Here is a 21,216-nt window from a genome sequence, read left to right on the forward strand (position 1 = left end):
GCTGGCAAAAATCTCAGCGGCGGCAGCAAACAAAACCACCCCGGGCCGGTGCTGCCCCACGGCAGCCAGCAGCACACCCCTCCATCTGTCTCCCTCCTCGCTGTGCCTCGCCAAAGGGGCTCCGAAGGAGCCAGGCTCTGCCTCCTGTCCCTGGCGGCATGGGGCACAGCGGGCAGTGCGGGGAGGGAGGCTGTGATGCCAGAGAAAGAGGTATTAAGGCCACCAGGGCTCCCCCCTCCAGTGCTCACTGTCGCCACCAGATCCCCCCTGGCCACCAGCAGACCTGTCTGGAGCTCTGAGAGAGTCTGGGGGCTCTCCTCTCGCCAGCCAGAGAGGCTGTGTGGTGGGGAGGGGGCAGAGAACACTTCCCAAGAGATATCTTGGGAAGAGACAACTCCCTTTCCAATGGCAAGGGAAGGGGACAAGGTTGCTTTTCCCAGGGAGAGCAGTTTAGCCGTGCCATGTGCATCAGCAGCCCTTGAGAAAGGAAGAGGGACAGCAGAAGGGGTTTTTGGGGGGAAGGTGGTGGGGAGAGGGTCACTGACTGGCTCAACTCTTCAGCTGGCTGCTACAGGCTTCCCTTAACTCCGTGGTACGTAGCCGGCTGTGACTGGCCTCCCTGGGCTGCTTCCTACCAGCTCCTCTGCCAGGGAGAGACCGGGACAACATAAAGCAGGAGAGGGGGTAGAGGGACTAGAGAGAAAGAATGGAAAGGAAGAGAAGAGGAGGGAAAGGGGTGGCCTTGCATTATAAAGGCAGAGTCCTAGAAGTTAAATACATCACGTAAAATACAGCATGGAAGGGGGGTTAAAACTCATTATCATTATCTTAAGCAAACTGGTAGCATTATTCAGTAGTTAGTAAACAGAACATTAAACCTTTGTCCAGCGTGTTCGGAGGGGTCAGGGAGAAAGGGAGAGAAAAGGAGGAAGGAGAGGTGTGGATGTGTGTGTGAAGGGGAGCAGGAACTCAGCCAGTCTTGTGACTCCCATCTCCAGTCCGCATTTTCCGAGCCAGGATGACCTCCTTGGAGACCTTCTTGCGATCACTGGCCAGCCCCAGGAGGCACATGAGGTCAATGAAGGCTGTGGTTAAGTTGAAGCGCCAGCCAAACTCACTGGTGGAGTAGTCGTAGGGGAAGGTGTGGTGGTAGTTGTGGAAGCCTTCTCCTGCAAAACACAACCAGGGAGAGAATGTTGCAGAGCTCTAGGTGATGGCCCCTTTCTCTTGACCCAAAGCACCACATTCCTGAAACAGGCTCCGGATTGAGTCCATGCTCCTCTCTCCTCTCAGCCCAATTTCACCTCTCGACAGTCTACCCCCATCTCATCTGGGCATGGTCCAGCATGCCCAGGCTGGCCCAAATGAGGCAGTGGCAGTCATAGAGACCTATAGTGCTTTAAAGGAAAACAAGTATGTGGCAAGGAATCGAGAAAGGCTCTGGCTCACAAACTGCACCAGAACACCAGGGGAATCCTAACGGCTTTTCCTCTGCCACCACGGGAAACCTTCTAGTATTGGTTGAGGTACCAGCTAGATCTGCAGCAAGTCCCCAAGAAGCCAAGCCAACCAATACCCCCATAACGCTGGCAGTCCTAAAGCCAAATCCAAAGGGCATCTCCAGATAACACTAAAACAGACAGAATTCTACTGAGTGATCTGCCCCAGTCAGCCACCCTCTGCTCCAGAGACTGTCAAGGCTGGCTTCAGTGCTCACCCCTTCAGTGCCACCACCTGGACTCTTGCTCCTGTTCCCTGAGTCTCTACAGTTCAAATCCCTCCCTAGTGAAAAATCCAGGTCCTTCAGTGGTGGAAATCAGTGCAGCCTCAGCGGTGTACACTGATGCAAACCAGCTGAGGATCTGGGCTTGGGAGAACAGGTCAGGGCAAATGCTGACCATGGGATGTACTTCCCTAGGTCCCCAAAATTTCAGGGGAACACGAGATGCTCTGGCTTGTCTCATCCTCAAGTAGCCCCCAAAATCACCAGCTGCCCTGAGAACATGTCAAATGTGCATCTGCTGGTTTTCACGTTGACAGATCTAAGACAGATAAGCAGAGATTGCAGCGTACGTTTTTCAGTCTGGTGAACAGGGCAGAGAGACCTTTGAGCAGGGTAAATAAAATATTGCTATTGAGATAAGGAGGTGCTGCTAAGTGTAGAAGGGTCCCTGCCAGCCTGGAGAGAGGCTGGTGGTAGCTGATAACCTTACTGCCCTTATGTACTCACTGTCCAGCCTGGGAAACACCCCCAGACACAAAGACTGGAGGGGAAGGGTGCAGGGGGAAATGAGGACACCTGAATTCACAGAAATTCCTAGAAGCTGCAGCCTTAAGGGGCAGTCCCCGTTCTACAGCCTACCAGCAGTGAAAGACATGGATGCTGAACGTACCTAAGGCGCCCAGGCTGACCAGGGGGTTCTCCCGTGGGTTGATGTGCTGGTCATATGGCCGGTTGCCAAACATGTGAGCAGCACTGTTCACTAGCCAAGTGGCATTGAGCCCTATGGCGTAGCGCAGGATGGCTGGAATGAAGAAGCTGATGATGATGGATTCGTCCCAGAAGTACCAGGGCACTACAGTGGGCAGCGTGAAGCACAGCAACACCACCGAGGGCTTGTAGTATCTGGAAAGAAAGGGACCAGGAGGAAAGCACTCAGTGGCAGAGGCAGGACAGGAAGGGCTGGTTCAGTCCTCCCTTTGGAGGATTCATGCTCTGCTATTCAGGGAGAATCAGGTGCAGAAATACCTCACCCCTGAGCCCTGCATCATATGTCTGGAATGTGCAGAAGCCATTCCTGGGGACTTTCAGGTCTTATCACCGTGCAGCAGACTCAAACTAATGTCCTGCTCTCCGTCTCACATAGGCACAAAGCAATGTCCTCATCACCATGAGTCCAGACACCAGCTGCTGCTTTTGGCCTCATCATCCGTTTGCTTCCCAGCTATGTTGGTCCCCATAAAGGCAACCCCATGCTTGCAGAGTCCCACAGAAAGTGCCTTCTCCAGCTCTGGCCCAGTGCTGCAACATCTCCTTGCAGACTTGGCCTTGCCTACCAACACACCCCACCACCAAGTGCAAGCAAGGGACACTTAAGCCATCAAACAGATGAGCATGTGGGGCTTTTCTCACTGGAAAGGTGGGAATAGAGGAAGCTGAACCACTCTGATGGCCCACGAGAAAAATCCCAGGCACAAATAGGAGGGAAGCCATAAAACTCGCTTGGTTTGTCTGCGACTGAGCTAGGGACCTCCCAAGCGAGGGTGGTGACTATATGGGCTCAGTTCCCCAACCCTGCAGCGTTAGTAACAGGCTTGTCTTCTCTGGGGGTCAGTCCCAGTATAGCCCCAGGCAGCTGAGAGACACCCCATCCAAGAAGCAACAGTGAATCAAGACTATTCTTCCCAGTGACTGCCTCTCTCACATCCCCATTTCAACTCCTCTTTCACCAGAGTTTCCAGGAGACTGATGGGAGAGGGCAGAGGCATGGCCTGGAAGGTGTACAACATCTCCAAGGATGGTGTGCTGGTTTTGGCTGGGATAATTTTCTTCATAGTAGAAGAAACATGGGGCTGTGTTTTGGGTTTGTGCTGGAATCGGTGTTGGTAACACAGGGATGTTTTCGTTATTGCTGAGCAGGGCTTACACAGGGCCAAGGCCTTTTCTGCCTCTCACCCACCCCACCAGCGAGTGGGCTGGGGGTGCACAAGGGGCTGGGAGGGGACAGCTGACCCCAGCTGACCCCAGGGATGTCCCACACCATATGGCATCGTGCTCAGCATATAGAGCTGGGGAAGGAGGAGTAAAGGCGGGGATGTTTGGCGTGATGGCGTTTGTCTTCCCAAGTCACCGTTACGCATGATGGAGCCCTGCTTCCCTGGAGATGGCTGGGCTCCTGCCTGCCCGTGGGAAGGAGGGAATGAATTCCTTTTGCTTTGCTCGTGTGCGCGGCTTTTGCTTTACCTGTTAAACTGTCTTTATCTCAACCCATGAGTTTTCTCACTTTTACCCTTCCGATCCACTCCCCAATCCCATTGTGGGGGGAGGGAGTGAGTGGCTGGGTGGTGCTTGGTTGCCAGCTGTGGTTAAACTATGACAGATGGCCCAGAGGCACCCACGGGTGGGCTCTGGGCCAGCCAAAGCAGCAGCTGGGCTGTAGGCAGGCAGGTGTGGAAGTGGTTTGCTGTGGGAAGCTCAGTCCACCGCTGGCAAGATGCTACGTGGTAGGTGGGCAAGAAGGGGGCACAGGAGGGCTGGAGGTAGCACTAGCTCCTAAATACTCCTGACAGGAGAAGCACAGCTCATTTCTCACCAGGTTCATCCCACAGCACGGGATCCCTCAGACAGACCGAAGACTCACATTCTCACACGACGCCCTCAATCCCCTCATGCTCCAAAGGCGCCTGGGGTCCCCGGCCCATTTGTGCAGTCCCTGCTCCATCCTACATGGCTCTGTGCTGGGGCTGACCTCAATACTCACCTCCGCTGGAACATCACCACTTTGTCAGCCTTTATGTCGCTCAGGTCCAGCTTCTGGCCCTTCTCTATGACGTCGGGGTGCTTGCGTACCAGCAGCCAGCCAATGTGGGAGAAGAAGAAGCCCCGCATGGCATTGTGAGGGTCCGCGTCTGTCTCCGAGAACTTGTGATGTACACGGTGGTCCCGGACCCACTCGTAGATGTCATTCTGCAAGGCAACAGGAGCGGAGACTTAGGGCCAGGGCTAGAGATGTTCCCTTCAAATTGACAAACGGGCCTAAAATATTTAGACACCTAAATCCCATTGACCTGAACTCGTATCAGTCATTTTATTTTTCTGCAGAGTTTGGGGGTTTTGGCTTTTAAAATAGAGGTTCCACCTTCTTTGTTCAACCACTTCAATTTTCTTTGAAATCTGCTTCTTTGGTGGGCCACCTTTGCTCTTCTTTTTAATTGGTTACCTTTAGGCTTTGGTTTGCATATCCTCTACAGCATCCTAGGCTCTGATTGGTCGGTCTGTTCCCCCACCCCTGCAATAGCCAGCCCTCATTGGCCAGACAGTGCATCCTCCCTCACATGCTTAGCTCTTGTTGGTCCCTTGTCCCCGTCCCTACATGGTGCCAGCCAGGACTGACCAACCTGCCCCTTCCCCCTGCCCTGACATTTTCCGTGGGTCAACCTGCCTTGCTTTTCCTGGGATTGCCAAATTGGATCTGTTTAACTTGGGGGCAAGGTTTTTTAATTTTTTTTTTTTCTCAGAAATCAAATGGTCTTGAAATGAAGGCCCTCTTTAGAAATAGAATAAACACACCATTTCAATGACAACTATAAAATATACCCCCCTTCAGCCCCATAACTGTTCAGTTTAAGCTGCAAAATCAATACAGTTTGGAAAATATCAAAGCTTTCATCATTTGTATTAAGAAATTATTGTTTTGGCCAGTTTTAAGAATAGATTTTAATGAGCCTGTACTCATTCCTTTACACCAAGATTTTGATGCGCTTAAAGCCGCGTACTACATCATACCAGAAAACCCGAAACAGAGATCCAAGCATGCTTCTATGGCTTGTATTATACAAGACACACCTTAATCTCATAAGTACATAGGACTTCTCCTCAAAACACTTTGAAGGTAGGGAAGCGGCACAGTCACCCCTATTTCTTGCCTGGAAAGACCAAGTCTTATTCACACAGGGAGCCTGTAGCAGTGACACAACTCCTCAGGTCCCTCTCAAGTGCTGTAACCACTCCTTCAACTGAGATAAAATGATTTACCTGTGGGCCATGCAATAAGACAATGATAGTCATGGGCCAGGAGTCAACTCCCACTTGTTTCCAAATACCAGGAACTGCTGCCTTCATTCTAGCCAAATCCTGAGCTCCTCCAAGTATCACCAGCCCTCACTGATGCTGGCCAGAGCTTGGTCGCTCAGCGTCCCCTGAGAAGAAGGTGGCCCAGCAGCCTTCCCTACCCAGTAAGCAGAGAAGCACAGCCAGTACCTATGCTGGAAATGTTTCATCTGTGACCCAAAGTCTCTCTCACATCCTAGACCCTACACAGCACCACGTAACGTGAGAAATCCCAGCCTGAAAGGTGACAGAGAGCTTGGGTTTGCCCATCTGGGGAGGCTTTCCTTATGTCCTGGAATTCTCCTGGAGGTAGGAGGCACAAGGTTGGAAAGAGACCACATACCCCAGCTGGAGCACCTCATCCACCATACCCTGTGCACAAACACAAATCAGGGGTCTTGAAGTGGAAGAGTCGGAATCTTGACCCAAACTTTAGCACATATCTTTTCTACAGATCTTATTTTATGACCACCTCTAAACTGCAACTTCATCTGAAAATCATGGCTTTCTGAGAGTGGCAAGCAAAGCCTCCTTCCTTAGAAGTTTCCAGGAGAACTTCTGCTGAGCTGCACCTGCCTGGTCTTGCAGGGAGAGGAACCAAGTAGGGATGGAATTCCCAAATTCCCTGAAATCACAAACCATAGGTCTCTGAGCAGCCAACAGGCATTTTCTGGAGGACCTCAGACAAGATAATCGATAGTCTTCTCTTGCCTTAACAGTTACTAGCCTGATCTTGAAACTACTGCCACTAACAGGAATGAGGTAAATTGAAAATAAACCTTCTCTTGATCTCATTGAAAGTAACTATTAAAAAACAAAATCCATGGGGAATGGTACAGAATTTTCAGTAAAACTTTGGATTAGTTCCTATTGAAGCTGAAATATCTGTCTGTCTCTCATCTTTGTCTATTCCTATCCCCTACAGCAACAGCTCAGCAAATTCTTTCCCCCTCTGCCCTATAACCCTGTGAAAGATAGTCTTTGTGTGGGACTAGCCAATACACAGCAACCCATCCCATTCCCTTGCTGAGTGTTTGGTCCTTCCTCTTCCTCACGGAAGACTCTGGATTGGTACTAACAGAGAATAGGAAAGTGAATCATGTTTTAGAAAGGCTGAAAAAACCATCCCCACCCTGTTCTGATTACCTGACAATGAAGCGGTATCTCCTCTACAGCTATACAGGTGGGAAAAGGAGATAATGTCTCTAAAATACCTGGTCCACTTGGTCTTTACCCTTCCCCTATACCTCAGCTGAAGAATTCCTTAGGGGCACAGCATGATACTTTTTTGTTTACTTTCTTCTAGCAGAAGGTGCTGCACCCTGCTACCCTCCCAAGTTCTTCCTACACACGAGCAAGCCCACATTAAGTCCCTTCGAGTAAAGTTGGAGGATGGAGTGCCATTAGAGCTGCCTCGCAGCAGCTCGCGAGAGACCACCGTGATTTGTCTGTGCCATGCCAATCTGGGTTTTCATCTAACTTCTTCTAAAGGGCCATCTCTGCTACTTTCTACAGTTGCTAAGGACTTCCCAGTTTGCTTTGTGGACTGCGAAGTGCTCTCGTGAGTGGTTAGGCAATATCCTGAGATGCTTATCAGCTACCTGCAGTCACTCATGCTGCTCTGAATGGGTCCAACCCTTCCCTCCTTGAAACATCCCTGACCTGCGATGACTCTCTGGAAGCCAGTGCTGTGACTTAGGGTTATTTCTAAATATCACTCTTCCGAACCAGAGAAGAACCCCCTAATTGCATAATTTCAACCAGTTCTTGGTCTTTCCTCAGCAGCAAATTCCACAGCCTGGCTCCCTGGGCTGTGCACATGTCTGTCCCTTATCAGCTGTGCAGCAAGAGGAGGGTGAGGCAACCCGAACACCAGGAGAGCACTTAGCACTTCCACGCCTCTTTCACAGTACCTGGAGCAAGCATAGGGAGACCACACCTCGAGGGAAGAGTATTCTCCTGCTTTGGAGAGCTTTCCTACCCCTGGTCTTGGCTAACAGTCCTCTCCCCACCTGTTTCCTCTCAGAGTCACCCTCTGATGAGATAAGGTGAAGACGACGAGGCGGACTCAGTGTTAGATGGAAAGGGCAGGTCGTTTCCTAACAAGAGGTAGTCGGAGAGAGGAACCTCTCCATCAGCTTGTGCCCAGTATCCGAGACAGGGATTCAGGGGAGCACTTCCTTCTGAGGACCAGTGGCATATCGAGGAGGTGCTTACCTGGAAGGCTATGGAGTTTGCAATGGTCAAGAAAATCCGTAGGGGCAGCGTGGCTTTGTAGGACCGATGGCTCCAGAGGCGGTGAGATCCAGCTGTTATCCCCAGAGCACTCACCACGAAACACAGAATGGCTGGAGAGGAAAACAAATTGTTGGAGCAGTAAGAGCAAGTCAGCCTGCAGCAAAGTTGCAGGCAGAGCAACACAAAGGCAGGCCTTCCCCCAAAGCTGTCTAAGAGAGGAACCCATGGAGAGCACAGACTGGGGCAATAAATAAATCAGTGTGAGAGTGCCCAAGCAATGCTGGGCAAATCACTTCAGCTCTTCACCTCTGATGAGGGAGGAGGCTCCCCCTTACAAGACTTGTCACAAGGGTTGGTTCTTCACCATAGTGCCATCTGTCATGGTGCAGGATCATAAAAATTGTATAAAGCGGCTGCTTTCCTTGCTCTCTACAACTACCTGAAAGGAGGTTGTAATGAGGTGGGTGTTGGTCTCTTCTCGCAGGTCACTAGTGATAGGACAAGAGGAAACGGCCTCAAGCTGCGTCAGGGGAGGTTTAGATTGGATATTAGGAAAAATTTCTTTCCTGAAAGAGCGGTCAGGCCCTGGCACAGGCTGCCCAGAGAGGTGGGGGAGTCACCATCCCTGGGGGTGTTTAAAAAAAAATGTGTAGACGTGGCACCTCAGAGTATGGTTTAGGAAGCCGGGGGTGTTGGGTTGATGGTTGGACTTGATGATCCTAGAGGTCTATTCCAACCTTAAAAATTCTATGATCCTATGATTCCATACAGCCCTGTGGTAACAGCTCTGCAGTCCACCAGGCAACAGCTTCCCCCTTTCTTCCCACCCCGAATCATCAAGGGTCTTGCTTTCCTATCTCACCACTCCTCACTCAGTCTTTTTTGCATTCTTTTCACCTAGAGGTGGTAGAAAATCACAGAATCCCAGAATGGCGGGGGTTGGCAGGGACCTCTGGAGATCATCTTCTCCAACCCCCCTGCTTGAGCAGGCACCCCCAGAGCAGGGGCACAGGGCCGCGTCCAGGCGGGGGGTGAATGTCTCCAGGGAAGGGACCCCACAGCCTCTCTGGGCAGCCCGTGCCCCTGCTCTGGCACCCGCACAGGGAAGGGGTTTGTCCTCATGTTTATCTGAAACTCCCTGTGTTCCAAGATCTTACAGTTCTTCAAGGGGACAGCTCAAGCCCAGGGTTGGGCTTCTCTTCTACTCCCTTTCTGAGCAGAAGCTGGCTAGAAAAAGATTTAACCTGCCACCCCACTGAAGCCTGGGCTTCACCTTCAGCTCCACCACTGACTTAAAATCTGCCCAGAGGCTCCTGTTCATAGGGTCTTTTTGATGCCCCCTCTGCTCAGCTCCTGCACCACTTATGGAAGGAAACTCCAAGGCCGACAACTCATTCCAAGTCATGCCCACGGCAGAGGCACATGTTGCTGTGCCCAGCTGAGTTTCAAGGCTGCTTTATCTGTTCCCCCTCCACACAGGTCAGAATTAATTCCTTGCCCCTCTGGCAGCTAGTAAAAAACCACATCCCTCTCCCTCTAGATCATGTATTTATGTCTGCCCTGGTCTGTGTGTTCCCACATGTCCTCCTGGGTCCTCTGGAATTTAACCTGGGCGCCAGCATCTGGTTCTAGAACTAAAAGGGAGAAAAGACCCAGTCGGGTCATAGCAACATTACACTAGGAAGCTGGGGATAAGAATAAGATTGGATCTGAAAATTAACTCTTTCTCTAGGAAGGAAGGGTCAGGAAGCTTGGCAGAAAGACAGAGGGCATTCAACATTTAGTTTGCCCTGCAAGCTCAACACCAAGAGGGAAGGGTGCACATCTGTGCATAGGTCAACTGATCCACCTTCAGTCCCCTCGGGGAAGGGACACCTTCTTTCCAGTTCCCCAGGGGAAATTCTTTCCTTGGTATAAATTTGCATATTTCAGCCAACTGGATCAATCTTGAAAACAGCTCTTTATTCTTACATGTAAACCTGTGGATAGGAATTGCTGGTATGCTTGACAATACCATTCAAATGGCTCTAATCAAGCTTATCTTGAAACCAGAAAATAGATACTCTGCCAGAAACTTGCCTCAGATCTCTGATTGCAGGCACGTGCAAGGCACTGTCATCCTGTTCTTTCATTCAAACTAATCCAGGCTTTATTTTCTGTCATCTCCTGCTCCCTCTTCCTTCTGTCACCTCTGTTTCATTTGTCTACATTCCAAACCTAATCTCTTATCCACTAAAAGCCAGTCTCGGCTGATTTAACATCCTCTTCTGGCCCCTTAAACTTGCATGAACCCTCCTCACTCCCGTCCCGCTGTACAACAGTGACCTTCCCCATCTGCTGATCTGACTGTGCCTTCCCATTGTCATCTTCTCCCTTGGCTTCCCCACCTGCTGCCAAATGCAGTTCAAGCCTTGGACCAGCACACCCCTGCCTCATGTCTCCCAGCTCCTCCGTGGTCTCTCGGAGGAGCCAAGCAGTTGCTGTTCATAGCTGATTTATGGGGCATGAAAAGGGATGAAAATGCATGCAAATGCAGCAGGGTCCAGCCTTTGCAAGAGACACTGGAGCTGAGCAGAGCTCACAAAGCGGGCCAAACCTGGAAGGGAAGAAGGGAGGGATCGGGAGCAGGGTATTTGGTTCAGGTCTCCCTTTGACCTTACTGATGGGAAAGTAGTTACGCTGACCTTGAAAGTCTCACCCAGCCCCATGATGCTGACCTGAAAGTTATGAACGCCGGGTTAGATTTCAAGACTCATTTAAATCAGCCACTGTCCCCACAGATTCATACAGGAGAGCAAACCTTGAAAGAGCACCTAACGTACGACCGGTTTGCAGAACCTCTCTGACCTCAGACACTGCAATAACAACGAAATCCGCTCCTGGGTGTTTGAGACGCTTCCTACTAGCGGCAGAAGCGTGACTCACCACCACTCTCCCTTGAACATAAGCTACTATACCCTGCAAACCGCATTCATGGAACCTCTGGGCACCTTTATACCTATGGTGCACACCTCGGTAGCTGAGGTAGATTTCCAAGGGTGACAAGCAGTTTATGGTAGAGCTCAGAGCAGCATCCAGGAGTCTGGATTTAACCTCCAACCTATACAGACTATGAGAAACACCAGACAGGGAGTCTGTGGAAAACATCAGCTTGCAATGGATGTAGGGGGCAAATTGCTGGGGAAAGAGTCCAGCTTTCCACGGTGGGGCAAGTAGGCATGAGTCAATGGTGCACTGGGGACAGACATGAACTTTGCAACCTTTCATGATCTTCAGTGGCACTAGAAAGTAAATGCCAGGGGTGTCCAGGCCCTATTTATAGCCCTGAGTTCAGGCTTCCCTCTCTAGTGAATCCTCACATGCTGATGGGGAAATTTTTGGTAAGAGAGGCCTCCAGGAAGATGACTCTGGCTGAGGACTGTGGCATTTAAGCTTTGCAAGAAGGAAGCTCAGCTGTATCTCTTTTATACAGGCAGTTCTCAGAATTTGCCTGTGGATATCCCCTGATATGAAGACATATCAGCAAGCACAAGGAACCGCAAAAGAGACACGGTGCGGACACCGACAGACCCATAAACCAGAAAACCAAGTACTTGCTTTTGGGTAGCCTTGACTGAAAGCTTTTGTTAAAAATTTGGAAGAGTACCCCCTGCTTTTGGGTGGGGTACAGAGCAGTCACGGGATTCATCCAAAGCCCACGAACCTCAGCAGCTTGTGCTGGTTTCTCTTGGAGCTGTGTTCCAGGTCACTACAACGGACACAGCTCTCTAATCATAATCCTGTGCTGCCTTGCCTCTTGCCTATATACAGCAGACGTAGTTTACCTAAGGAGCAGACACTTTCTGTGGGAAAGGAGCTCATTCTCACTCTATGCATACATGGCACCCAGCCCCAGTGAAAGCCAAACCCTACCTGGGGGCTCTAAGCTCCATGAGCCATAGCTACGAGTTGTTGTGACAGCAACAGGATGTGGACAATAAGACTGAAAACCCTGGTGGAAAACAGAAGAGTCCAGCACCCTAACGATTCAGAAGGTTCCTCCCTGCAAACAGGTACAGTGAGGATCATTGCATAGCCAGGGAATGAGCACCTCAGGGAAGGAAGGAGAAAATCTCCTCCAAGATCACCCACTAGGAACGAAATTGGAAAGAGAACAGAGAAGGTGAAATAAAGTAGCACAGATTTTCACAGGTGCCTTGTGAAGTTGCCCCAAACTGAAGGGCTTTGGGACTCTATCAGCTGAGGTTTCAAAGTCATCTTCCCCACCATGCTTTGACGAATCCAAGATCCAAAAGATTGTCAGCTCACAGGTGATGTTCCCAGTGACCCATTCAACTGGAACACAAAGAATTATGACCACTGACATTAATATGCACCCAGTGCCTCAAAAATTAAACCCAAAACATTCTGGATTCAGTCATGTCTCTATGACTCACTAGCCTTTACCTCTGCAGGGCCCAAATTCAGACCGCAAGTTATGATGCGAAGCTAGGAATGTGCTAAAGGCATTGTCATGTGCAGTCAACACCAAGGATGTTTATGTGAAGAGGTGTCCCTGCTCCAGCAGGTGTCCTTGAGCTTCTGCTCAGTGCAAGGGCAAACTACAGCTCTAGACGGTTCCCTCCCTGCCCCCCAGCCCCTGCTCACCAGGTGGGTCATGCTACTCTCAGGAGAAAGATACCAAGAGCAAGGAAATGTGTGCAGGCTGCATAAGGGGAATGGTGTTTAGGAGGAGCAATAGCAGCTACTGTTTCTAAAACCTAACTTCCCTGCCTGGCAAAATCAGAAGTTCCCCTCCACACTCCGAGGAGAAGCACACCACCTTCTAGTTAAGCCTGGAGAAGACACTACGTGGGGAGGTGCTGCCAGCAATAAATAGTCTTTTGTTAATTTCCCATCAAAACTGTAAACATTTTGCTGGACACATCCCTGGGGGTAGTACTAGCTGAGATTTTCAGATTGTCAGTCGCCTAAATTATCCAGCAAGCTTCTCCTTGGTCCAAAGCAGCAGCAGCCAAAGGGGTTAACACAAAGATCAGCCTCGGTCTGCTGTACCCAAGGGCCAGGAAGACAACCTGCAAATCATGTTTCCAGGGAGGCTGAGAGCAGCTAGAGAAGAAACTGCCAGTCACCCTTGCACCCTGGCCTTCCAGACTCAATCTGGAAACCGTTTGGCAAATGATGTGAACTCTGCTCATGACCCCTGAAAACACTGCCTAAGACATTGTCAACTGCAGTGGAGAAGACAGTAAGTAAAAGGGGAGCTGGCTAGAAAGCCATAGTGGCAGAAGGGCTTGGAGAGGTCTCTTCATGCTGAGCTCTCACCTGATCAACAACCCCAGCTCATTCGGGGAAGCTCTGTACCAGAAAGAGATCAGGGGATACAATGCACACAGCAATGCAGAACAGCAAACAATGATGAAGGCAGGGCTGGAGAGCTTGAGAGACAAAGAGAATTAGCACACAGAGAAATGAAAACAAAAAGAGGGCACAGTCACCAATATAACTGGTTTCAGAGGGACAGGAACATCAAGGAGACAGTGGTCTGGATGAAGAGGGCAAAAGCAGGGGATTGCTCCTTGTAATAAAATATAGAAGGCAGATCAGCTACTAGGCACCACGGCTGCCTGTGGCACCACAGAAGAGAACATCTGGGGCTACATTAATTTTGTATTATACGTACACAGCCTAGGGAGGGAATGATCTGAGAAACAAACAAAGAAACAAGCAAAAACCCCAGCAGCTCCAGAACTACCACTGGGAGAGCTGCTCTGCCACGAGCCCAGGGTGTATTGCCGGGAGCCACGTAAGCCTCTGCTGCTCTATCCTTGTGTGTAAAATGGGAACCATAGTCCTCTCCTTGCTACCAGGGGGTGCTGGGAAAATAACAGTGAGTCACCGAGACAACAGCCACAGATGCCTTGTTCGCGCTAAAAAAGGTATGAGCTGAGAAAAGGGCAATGCAAGGAGGTGCAAGGAGCCTTGCTGAGAAGCTAGACCTGTGGAGGATCAGAGTATCCCAGCTCTGGTCAGCAATGGAGGAGAATGGACTGTAGGGGAAAGCTCTGACTTGCCTGCAACATGCAGGGAAAGGTGGTCCTTTTCCAGTACAAGTGCCAGGGATGAAGGACAGGGAGCTCTGTGGAGCTACTCCAGCTTTGGTAAGCTAGGATGGATCTCCAGCCAGTCCCAAACAGTGCAGTTCCCCCAAAACCACATGTCCTCCCATTCCCAGAGCATGGGTCACTCCAGAAGCCACCGATGAATCTCGCAGTGCCTCACAGTGGCAGGAGAGCAACTGGTACTTCACATCAGAGTTGACTGAGGGAGGGGAGCAGGAGGGACTGGCATCAGGTAAAAAGCCACCAAATGCCATGGGATGCCATACAGACATCCTGGACAGGCACCCGGCTGCAAAGACCTCAGAGACCATTTTGGGGTAAGGTGGGGCTTAGCAGAACGCAAAGCAGCGTTAACCTTCTGGATCAAGATGCTTGAGCCCACTTCAGTATCTCAGGGGAGCCCAATGGAGAAGGCTTGGATGGATTTGGAAATCACAGTGCATCCCAGCAGCTTGAAATGAAACCAGTAAGCCTGACACGCCTTTTCCCTCCTCCTAGCCCCAGTGCGCTGAGGATATTTGGCTGGGGTTGGAGGATCCAGGCCATCAGCTCAGTGAGCGAGAAAAGCCAGCAGCCCTTGCCGAGCCTCCCGCTGAGAGCCCGGGGATGGGACACACAGAGCAGGACCGAGAGCCTTGAAACCCTCATCCAAGGTCATGCTGAGGCTGCACATTTCCCCAGCCCTGCCACGCCGGGGAAAAGCGCAGCCTGTCAGGTTTTCACATGGGAAAGGCCCAGCAAAGTCTTTCATAGCGGCCCCCCGAAAGGCCATGCTGGCTGCACAGGGCCCACGTTGGTGCCTCTGCTTTTGCAGGTGCTGTAGCCAGCCTCTGACCTCCTGTGGCCTCCAGTGCTGCTCATCCCCCAGGCCTCTGCCCGTGAGAAGCTGAGGTGGCCCAGGAGGCAAAGAGTCGGTCTGGCCATCCAGGGAGCCATCTCTGTCCCAGTCCAGCTGTGATCTCTGTTGCTCACAGGCATCGGGAAGACAGACTTTGGGAGTGTGACAGACCAGGATGATCTCTCCGGGGCCCATCCACAGCTCGGCTGGCCAGGACCCTGCTCTCAGCCGAACACTTTGCAGGAGCATCGCTGAAACCAAAAGCCATGCCAAGCGGGTCTCAAATTAGACTGTCGCTTTCGTTTCAGGATGCTCTTTTTCACAGGAAGGCAGAGGCTGGATGCAATCTCTCAACCTCCCCACTGGGAGCCGTTTGGCTTCTTGACTCCTCCAGGGGGTCCACACAAAGGCTCATGGAAAGCGAGGCTCCCCTGCAGCTTGGGCCCCAGGCCCAGCTGCCTTTCAAGCAGTCAAAGAAGAAGTTTGGTTCCTACTCAGGGCAAGGTTTCTGAGAAAGGGGAAGTTCGCCTAGCTACCTTCTGCTGGGTTGTGCTTTCCAATGGAATTTGCTGCCTGGAGAGATGCTTATTTATTTTTTGGAAGTTGTCATGCTTAGTTCCGGGATGACGGGGGCTAATCTGTGCTTTTTTAAGAATGATAAAAGACCTGAGCTTCAGACTTAACTCTTGACTTTTATCTTCAGCACAACTGTATTTTGTCTCTTTCCCCTCACACACACAGAGGCTCTGCAGGATTTATCCTCCCTTGGTAAGGACAGGGATGGGTAGCAGCCTCATGCCAAGTAATGCCCTGTACCTTGCCTCCCCAGCCACCCCTTGAAGCGCTCTTGCTAGCACCTTTCCTTCTAACTTTCTGGGACCATCACAGTATTCCAACAAACATCACCTGCGCTTCACCCCAGAAGTGGCTACACATTCAGCTGTGGGCTACTTCCAAGCCTAATGCCTGTGAATCAAGTTTACTCTTTAAGCAGCAAAGCAGTCCCCTGCCAAATCCTCCCCTCTCACGCATGACCTTGCAAGAGACACTAGGAAGCCCTCCCACAGCTTGCTACGAAGCTGACTGAGTCGCTTCTTCTAACAGAAGACCTCCGCTTCCTTCTTTCTCCTCCCCGAGTCTGTGGGCCTGGAGGAAAGGAAATGCCACCCAAAAAATGGATTTGCAGACACCAAGAAACAAGGAGAAACACGCTTACCCCACACCAATGTTTGGATCTTTGCAGAAGGGATCAGCATCAGCCCAAATATGGCCCCTAGATGCAGCAGGCTCATGAGTATGATATTCCTCCAGACGTATCGCATGGGGGGCTTCGGGCCCTCCTTCTCCCGGTAGGTCTCATCAAAGATATCGTCTATCATGCCCCGGTCTCCTGCCAAGTCCTCGTGATTGAGTAAGTCCTTCTCCATGATGGCATCCCCATTCCTGGTCACCCGGGAGGTGACGGTGCCGACAGCGGTGGTGCTGGAAGCGGAGGAGAGCTCCTTGGAGGGGCGGCGATGGACATTGTCAAGAAAGGAAAAAGGGAAAAACAAGCAAGATGGTGGTTACCAATGTAGGGAATTGAAACACACACAGCTAGGCTGGCATCACCGAGACCTGAAGCCTGCAGTTCCCCTGGCATGCTCCGTTCTTTCAGCTGAGCCCTTGGCACCACAAAGAGGCTGCTCGGGCCCCGTGAAGTCACGGCTTGGAAGGGCCTGATATTTCTGGGAGGGGAAGAGGTGAATGGTGGACAGGGTGCAGAAAGTACAATAAAAGACTTGAAAGCCAGCCTTTTTTCTACCAGTGGCTTTGCAGCCTGCAAGGATTTTCATTTCCCTTCAGTTTTATTAGTAGGCGTTTTTAGGTGGGCTTATGGTCTGGGCTTCTGCATAAGCAGACAACAATAAAGGAAGTCTTGTGAATTAACAAAGAGGTGGGAGAGAAATACGGTCTGAAACATGGTTTTATTATAAATAATTGGGTTGCTCCTGCCTCTTTGTGCCACCCCATTAGGGATCACTGGAGGGACATCAGGAGGTTCTGCAGGGGCATTCCTCTGGAGTGCCTCCTTATGTCCCCCTGCCTCACCTTCCAGGCTGGGACATGGCAAGACCGCCACACTTGGAGATCAGCAGACGGAAGCAGTCAAGCGGCGTGCTTCCAGTTAGACATCCTATCCCATGGGTGCTGCTAAGCCTCTTATCCCTCTCCTGCTTTCCACCTACAGGCAAACTGAGGCACGGGAAGACAATCCTCTGAGCCAAGGCCACCAGCGTGCAGAGAGGAAGTTTTAAGCAGCAAGTTGGCTCAGCCTGGCTCCCTCCTGTAACTGTGACACAACATCGCCTCTGCACACGCTTGTTTGCCCTGGCTGAGTGACAGCCTGCCCGATTAGGCATGCATGACGAAAGGAGCAGGCAGGACTGACCCTAATGAGACAGGTCACTGAACCCTGAATCACCGATTTCCATCTCCATCATGACAGCCACGTGCTTGCTGGTGCTAGCAGCCCTTTGTTGGACCTGACTTGGCTCAATCCTGGGGGTGCCAAGCACGTGGGGTGTGAGCGGTGGGAGGGCATGCCGCCCCCATCCCCTCGCCTCCCAGGACCTGCCCGAAGGACACGTCCCTCTGCCACCCAGGCCGCTGCCTCCACATGCGAAGGGGCACTAAAGGTCAGCCAGCAGGAAAGGGAGAGCCGGGACCGTGGAGGGAGAGTGGCCAAGCCGGGAAAGCTCCTTTCCCCAGTAGGAATCTCTCCTGAATTAACAGCAGATTTCCCACCCTGGCACCTGGGATTTGTAAAAGACCACTGTCCTGCCATGGCCTAGTTTCCTGAGGGAGGCATTAAAATCAGGCCAGGCAGCTTACGTGGCCACCCCAACTCCTCCCTTTCCCAAGGGTAGAAACTAGAGGGTTATAGACATACCTTCCTATGGGGAGGAGCTGGCAAAGCCGACAGATTCCCCCTGTTTGGGAAGTAAAATGATCTCTACGGAGGGAGCCCTTTAAGTTTTTCCTTCTGTCAAAGGTTAGAAAGGAAAAAAACTGAACGTGAAGGATCCTGCTGCTTTCTCTGAACCCAGGCAGCTGCTGAGTTTGGGACTGGCTCCTCTGCATCCCAGCTATAGGCTGCCTCTGCCTGCTTTCCTAATTAAAGTTTTGAGGGTATGATAGTCAGAGCTGCTGGAGAATTTAGAGGCAACCCCTCTCTCAAAAAAGAAAGACAAGAAAAAAAAAAAAAAAGAGAGCCATGAGAATTATTTTCTAATCTAGAGGTTAAGCAAGCAAAAGTCCTGCCCATTTCAAAGTGTCAGATACTCTCATCTGACATTTTGGCAGGAAGGCACAATTTTCTTCCTTGGCTGGAAGACAATCTTCCAAAAAGACCTAAGACTTGTCTATGCAGGAAAAATTCCCAACAGAGATCTGGTGGTATAATTAGGCGGGTAACGCTCCCCATATGGACATGCTGCTTCCACAGTAAGAATGTGGGGTTGGAGTTGCATTTTTCTCCTCCATGATAGCTTATGTCACTGTCAAAGTTACACGGGGGCAGAGGAGGAGGTGGAGGAGGAGGGAGAGCGCAAAGAAAACAGCAGAGAGGAAAAACCTTTCTTCCAGAGCTGTAGTAGCCACATGAGGAATTTTACCAGCATACCTATGCTGCTGGAATTACACGGATATAATCAAACTCATTATTTCTCACATGTAAACTAAATGAAAAGGGCTGTAAAATAGTTGTGAAGCACAGCTCCACCATTACAGACTTGGCGGGGGGGGGGGGAGCATGGGGGAAGGGGGAGGGAGAGTAGGCAGCTATTTAGCTGGAGGCCAGTGAAATGAAGAGGAAAGAAAGAAGATTTTTACCCCCTTATGGCCATAGTGGCTCCTCCAGCTCCTACTGAGGAAACTGGGATGGGGATTGATCTGGGATCTGGAGCTGAGAGGGGGAGGAGGCCAGCTAAATCATTTTCATGAGCTCTCCCTCCTTTCTGAATGACTTTTCAGCTCTCATCTGCAGCACAGATGTGCTCCCCCCATCTTCACCGCCCCCCAAACCCTACCAGCATTGAATACACCATAGGTGATCCTGGCACCCAGCCAGCTTATACAACCAGCTGCAGCTCAAAGGCTCCGGCACTGGGTTCAGCCTAGGGGCCCCGGGGCACTCTATCTCGGGTCCAGTATATTTGAATACGCCCAGCGCGACCCAGGGACAGGATTCTTTCCAGGCTCCAGTATATGCCCCAAAATACATGCCAAGACCATGAAACGTGGTCTGACCACGCTTCCCTTGGCATCCATTTCGGCTGGGGAGAGGAGTAAAGTTCTTTACATCACAGCATCCTTGGAAGGCCACGGCGGCACCTGCACAAAAGGACCGGGGGAGACCCCGCGTGCTGGCGGCAGGCAAGAGAACAGGGCTGTGATTTACCTCCACTCCTCAGCACAGGCAGGAGGGGGAAGGATGAGAAGGTGAGAGCAGGAATACCAGAATCAGCCCCTGCCTCCCCTCAGGCAAAGGGTGGCTGCCAGGAGGGGCAAAAATAAAAAATAATCGAAAGATCCAACAGCTCTACATATCCTCCTGGTACTGGGTTGTTATTCAGACCTTCTTATGCCAAAAATGGGCAGTCTCCCCATTGTACGTTTGCTTGGCTCAGGCAATGCAGACACAGTCATTCATTTCATCTGGGCAGCTGGCTGCTTTCACCTTGCGTCTGTCCTAGAGACGCTCCCTGACGCAACATTTGCCTCAAAAACGCTGTAAATGAAAGCCCTTTCTTGTTAAAAAAATAATACCAAAAATATCAGCCTAAGCACTACCGAAAACCCCACGATCTCTTGGCACAAAAGACTTTCCTCCCCAGCCCTTAACAGCACGCTCAGATGGATGTTTTTAAGATAAACCTGTATTTTATGCTCAGTCAATCCGAGGGCACGGGCTCCGCGGGGAGATAATCCCAGCGGCGAAGATCCCCGCTTCGTTCTCCGTCTCCCCAAGAGGGTGATATCTTAAGTTAGCACCAGACGCCTTTCGGCTCATGACCGAGAAGCGGCACAGAGAGGACACGCACACATATGTGCATGCGCGTGTGTGTGCGCGCACGGACACGCGTGGATGCCCAGACCTCTTTTTTTTTTTTTTTCCCCCCCCAAGAGAGCAGCAGCGCAGCCGGAGCCGCGGAGGTGGAGGAAGGGGCGAGGGGAATGCAGAGCACCCCCGGCTTACCTCCTCCTGAAGCAGATGCGCAGGCATGGGGCGGCCGTGTCCCTGCGCGGGGGCGGCGGTGCGCGGGCGCGCAGCTCCCCGGGGCTGGCGGCGGGAGGAGGCTGCCCCTCGTCGGCCCCTCGTCCGGCGAGCTCTGCGGCTCGGTGCGCCGGGCGCCGAGGTATTTAAGCGGTGCTACTCGCTGGGCGGCTGGCGGGGCTGGGCTCCCTGCGCCCCGGCCTCCCGGTGTGCTCCTGCCCGCCGGTGGGATGCGCGGGGTCAGCGCGGTGCGGAGCTGTGCGCTGCGGCGCGGCGGGGCCGGCTCTCGGCGTGCCCGGGAGGGGAGGCGGGGAGGGGCGGGCCGGGGGGCGGGAGGGAGGGAGGATGCTGAGGAAGAGGAGGATGACGAGGGCCAGGCTCTCTCATGATGCCTGCCTGCTTTTTTTTTTTTCTTCCTTTTTTTTTTTCCTTTTTTTTTTTTCCCTCCCCCTCGCCGGCCAATTGGCTGCGGGAAATTTGGTGCCACCTCGGTTCGCTCTCGCCATTGGCTGCCCGCGATCTGCTGTTCGCTCCCCGCGGCGCGCACCCTGCGCGCCCGGCTGCGCGCCCGGCAGCGCCGCGCAGCGCTCCTCCGCGCAGCGCTCCCCGCATCCCCCCGCTCCATCCCCCCGCTCCTCTGCCGCGGGGGCTGCCCCTAATGAAATAAAGAAGCGCCCGAGGGGGGGGGGGCCTTGCGGCGCGGCGATGGAGCCCCGCGCCCCTTCCCCAGCCGGCTGCGGAGCGTGGTGGGGAACGGAGGGGCTTCAGCGTTAAACATCTCCCCTGTGGGGGGGATCCCTATGGGGAGCGTCTTATATAGGTACACACACGTATATATAAATGTCTGCAAAGGAAAGCACACCCACTACTGTGCATCCGGAGAAGCATGTATATCTGTGTAGGTGCCTATCTTGATATGCAAAACATTCTG

At 51.9% G+C, this 21,216-nt stretch overlaps 2 protein-coding genes across 2 annotated transcripts in view; one reads left to right on the top strand and one right to left on the bottom strand.

Moving 5' to 3' along the window:
- Nucleotides 1–21,216, top strand: part of LOC142063632 (broad substrate specificity ATP-binding cassette transporter ABCG2-like) — a 184,427-nt gene that overhangs the window by 92,838 nt on the left and 70,373 nt on the right. The window lies entirely within an intron of this gene.
- Nucleotides 799–20,420, bottom strand: SCD (stearoyl-CoA desaturase). The gene is made up of 6 exons (XM_075107314.1): nt 20,268–20,420; nt 16,245–16,530; nt 8,048–8,178; nt 4,482–4,687; nt 2,394–2,626; nt 799–1,169 (listed from the first exon to the last, which is right to left on the bottom strand). Exons 1-6 carry the CDS (start codon nt 20,292–20,294, stop codon nt 970–972), a joined length of 1,083 nt encoding a protein of 360 aa, XP_074963415.1. The 5' UTR covers nt 20,295–20,420; the 3' UTR covers nt 799–969.

This window comes from Phalacrocorax aristotelis, chromosome 12 (genome assembly GCF_949628215.1).
Source record: "Phalacrocorax aristotelis chromosome 12, bGulAri2.1, whole genome shotgun sequence".
NCBI classification, from domain to species: Eukaryota; Metazoa; Chordata; class Aves; order Suliformes; family Phalacrocoracidae; genus Phalacrocorax; species Phalacrocorax aristotelis.

Coding starts and splice junctions, on each gene's coding strand:
- SCD (XM_075107314.1), bottom strand. CDS start 20,294: ATGCCTGCGCATCTGCTTCAGGAGGAG. Junction 16,531..20,267: donor CGCATCTGCTTCAGGAGGAG/GTAAGCCGGGGG, acceptor CGCCCCTCCAAG/GAGCTCTCCTCCGCTTCCAG. Junction 8,179..16,244: donor GATCCAAACATTGGTGTGGG/GTAAGCGTGTTT, acceptor TTTCCTCTCCAG/CCATTCTGTGTTTCGTGGTG.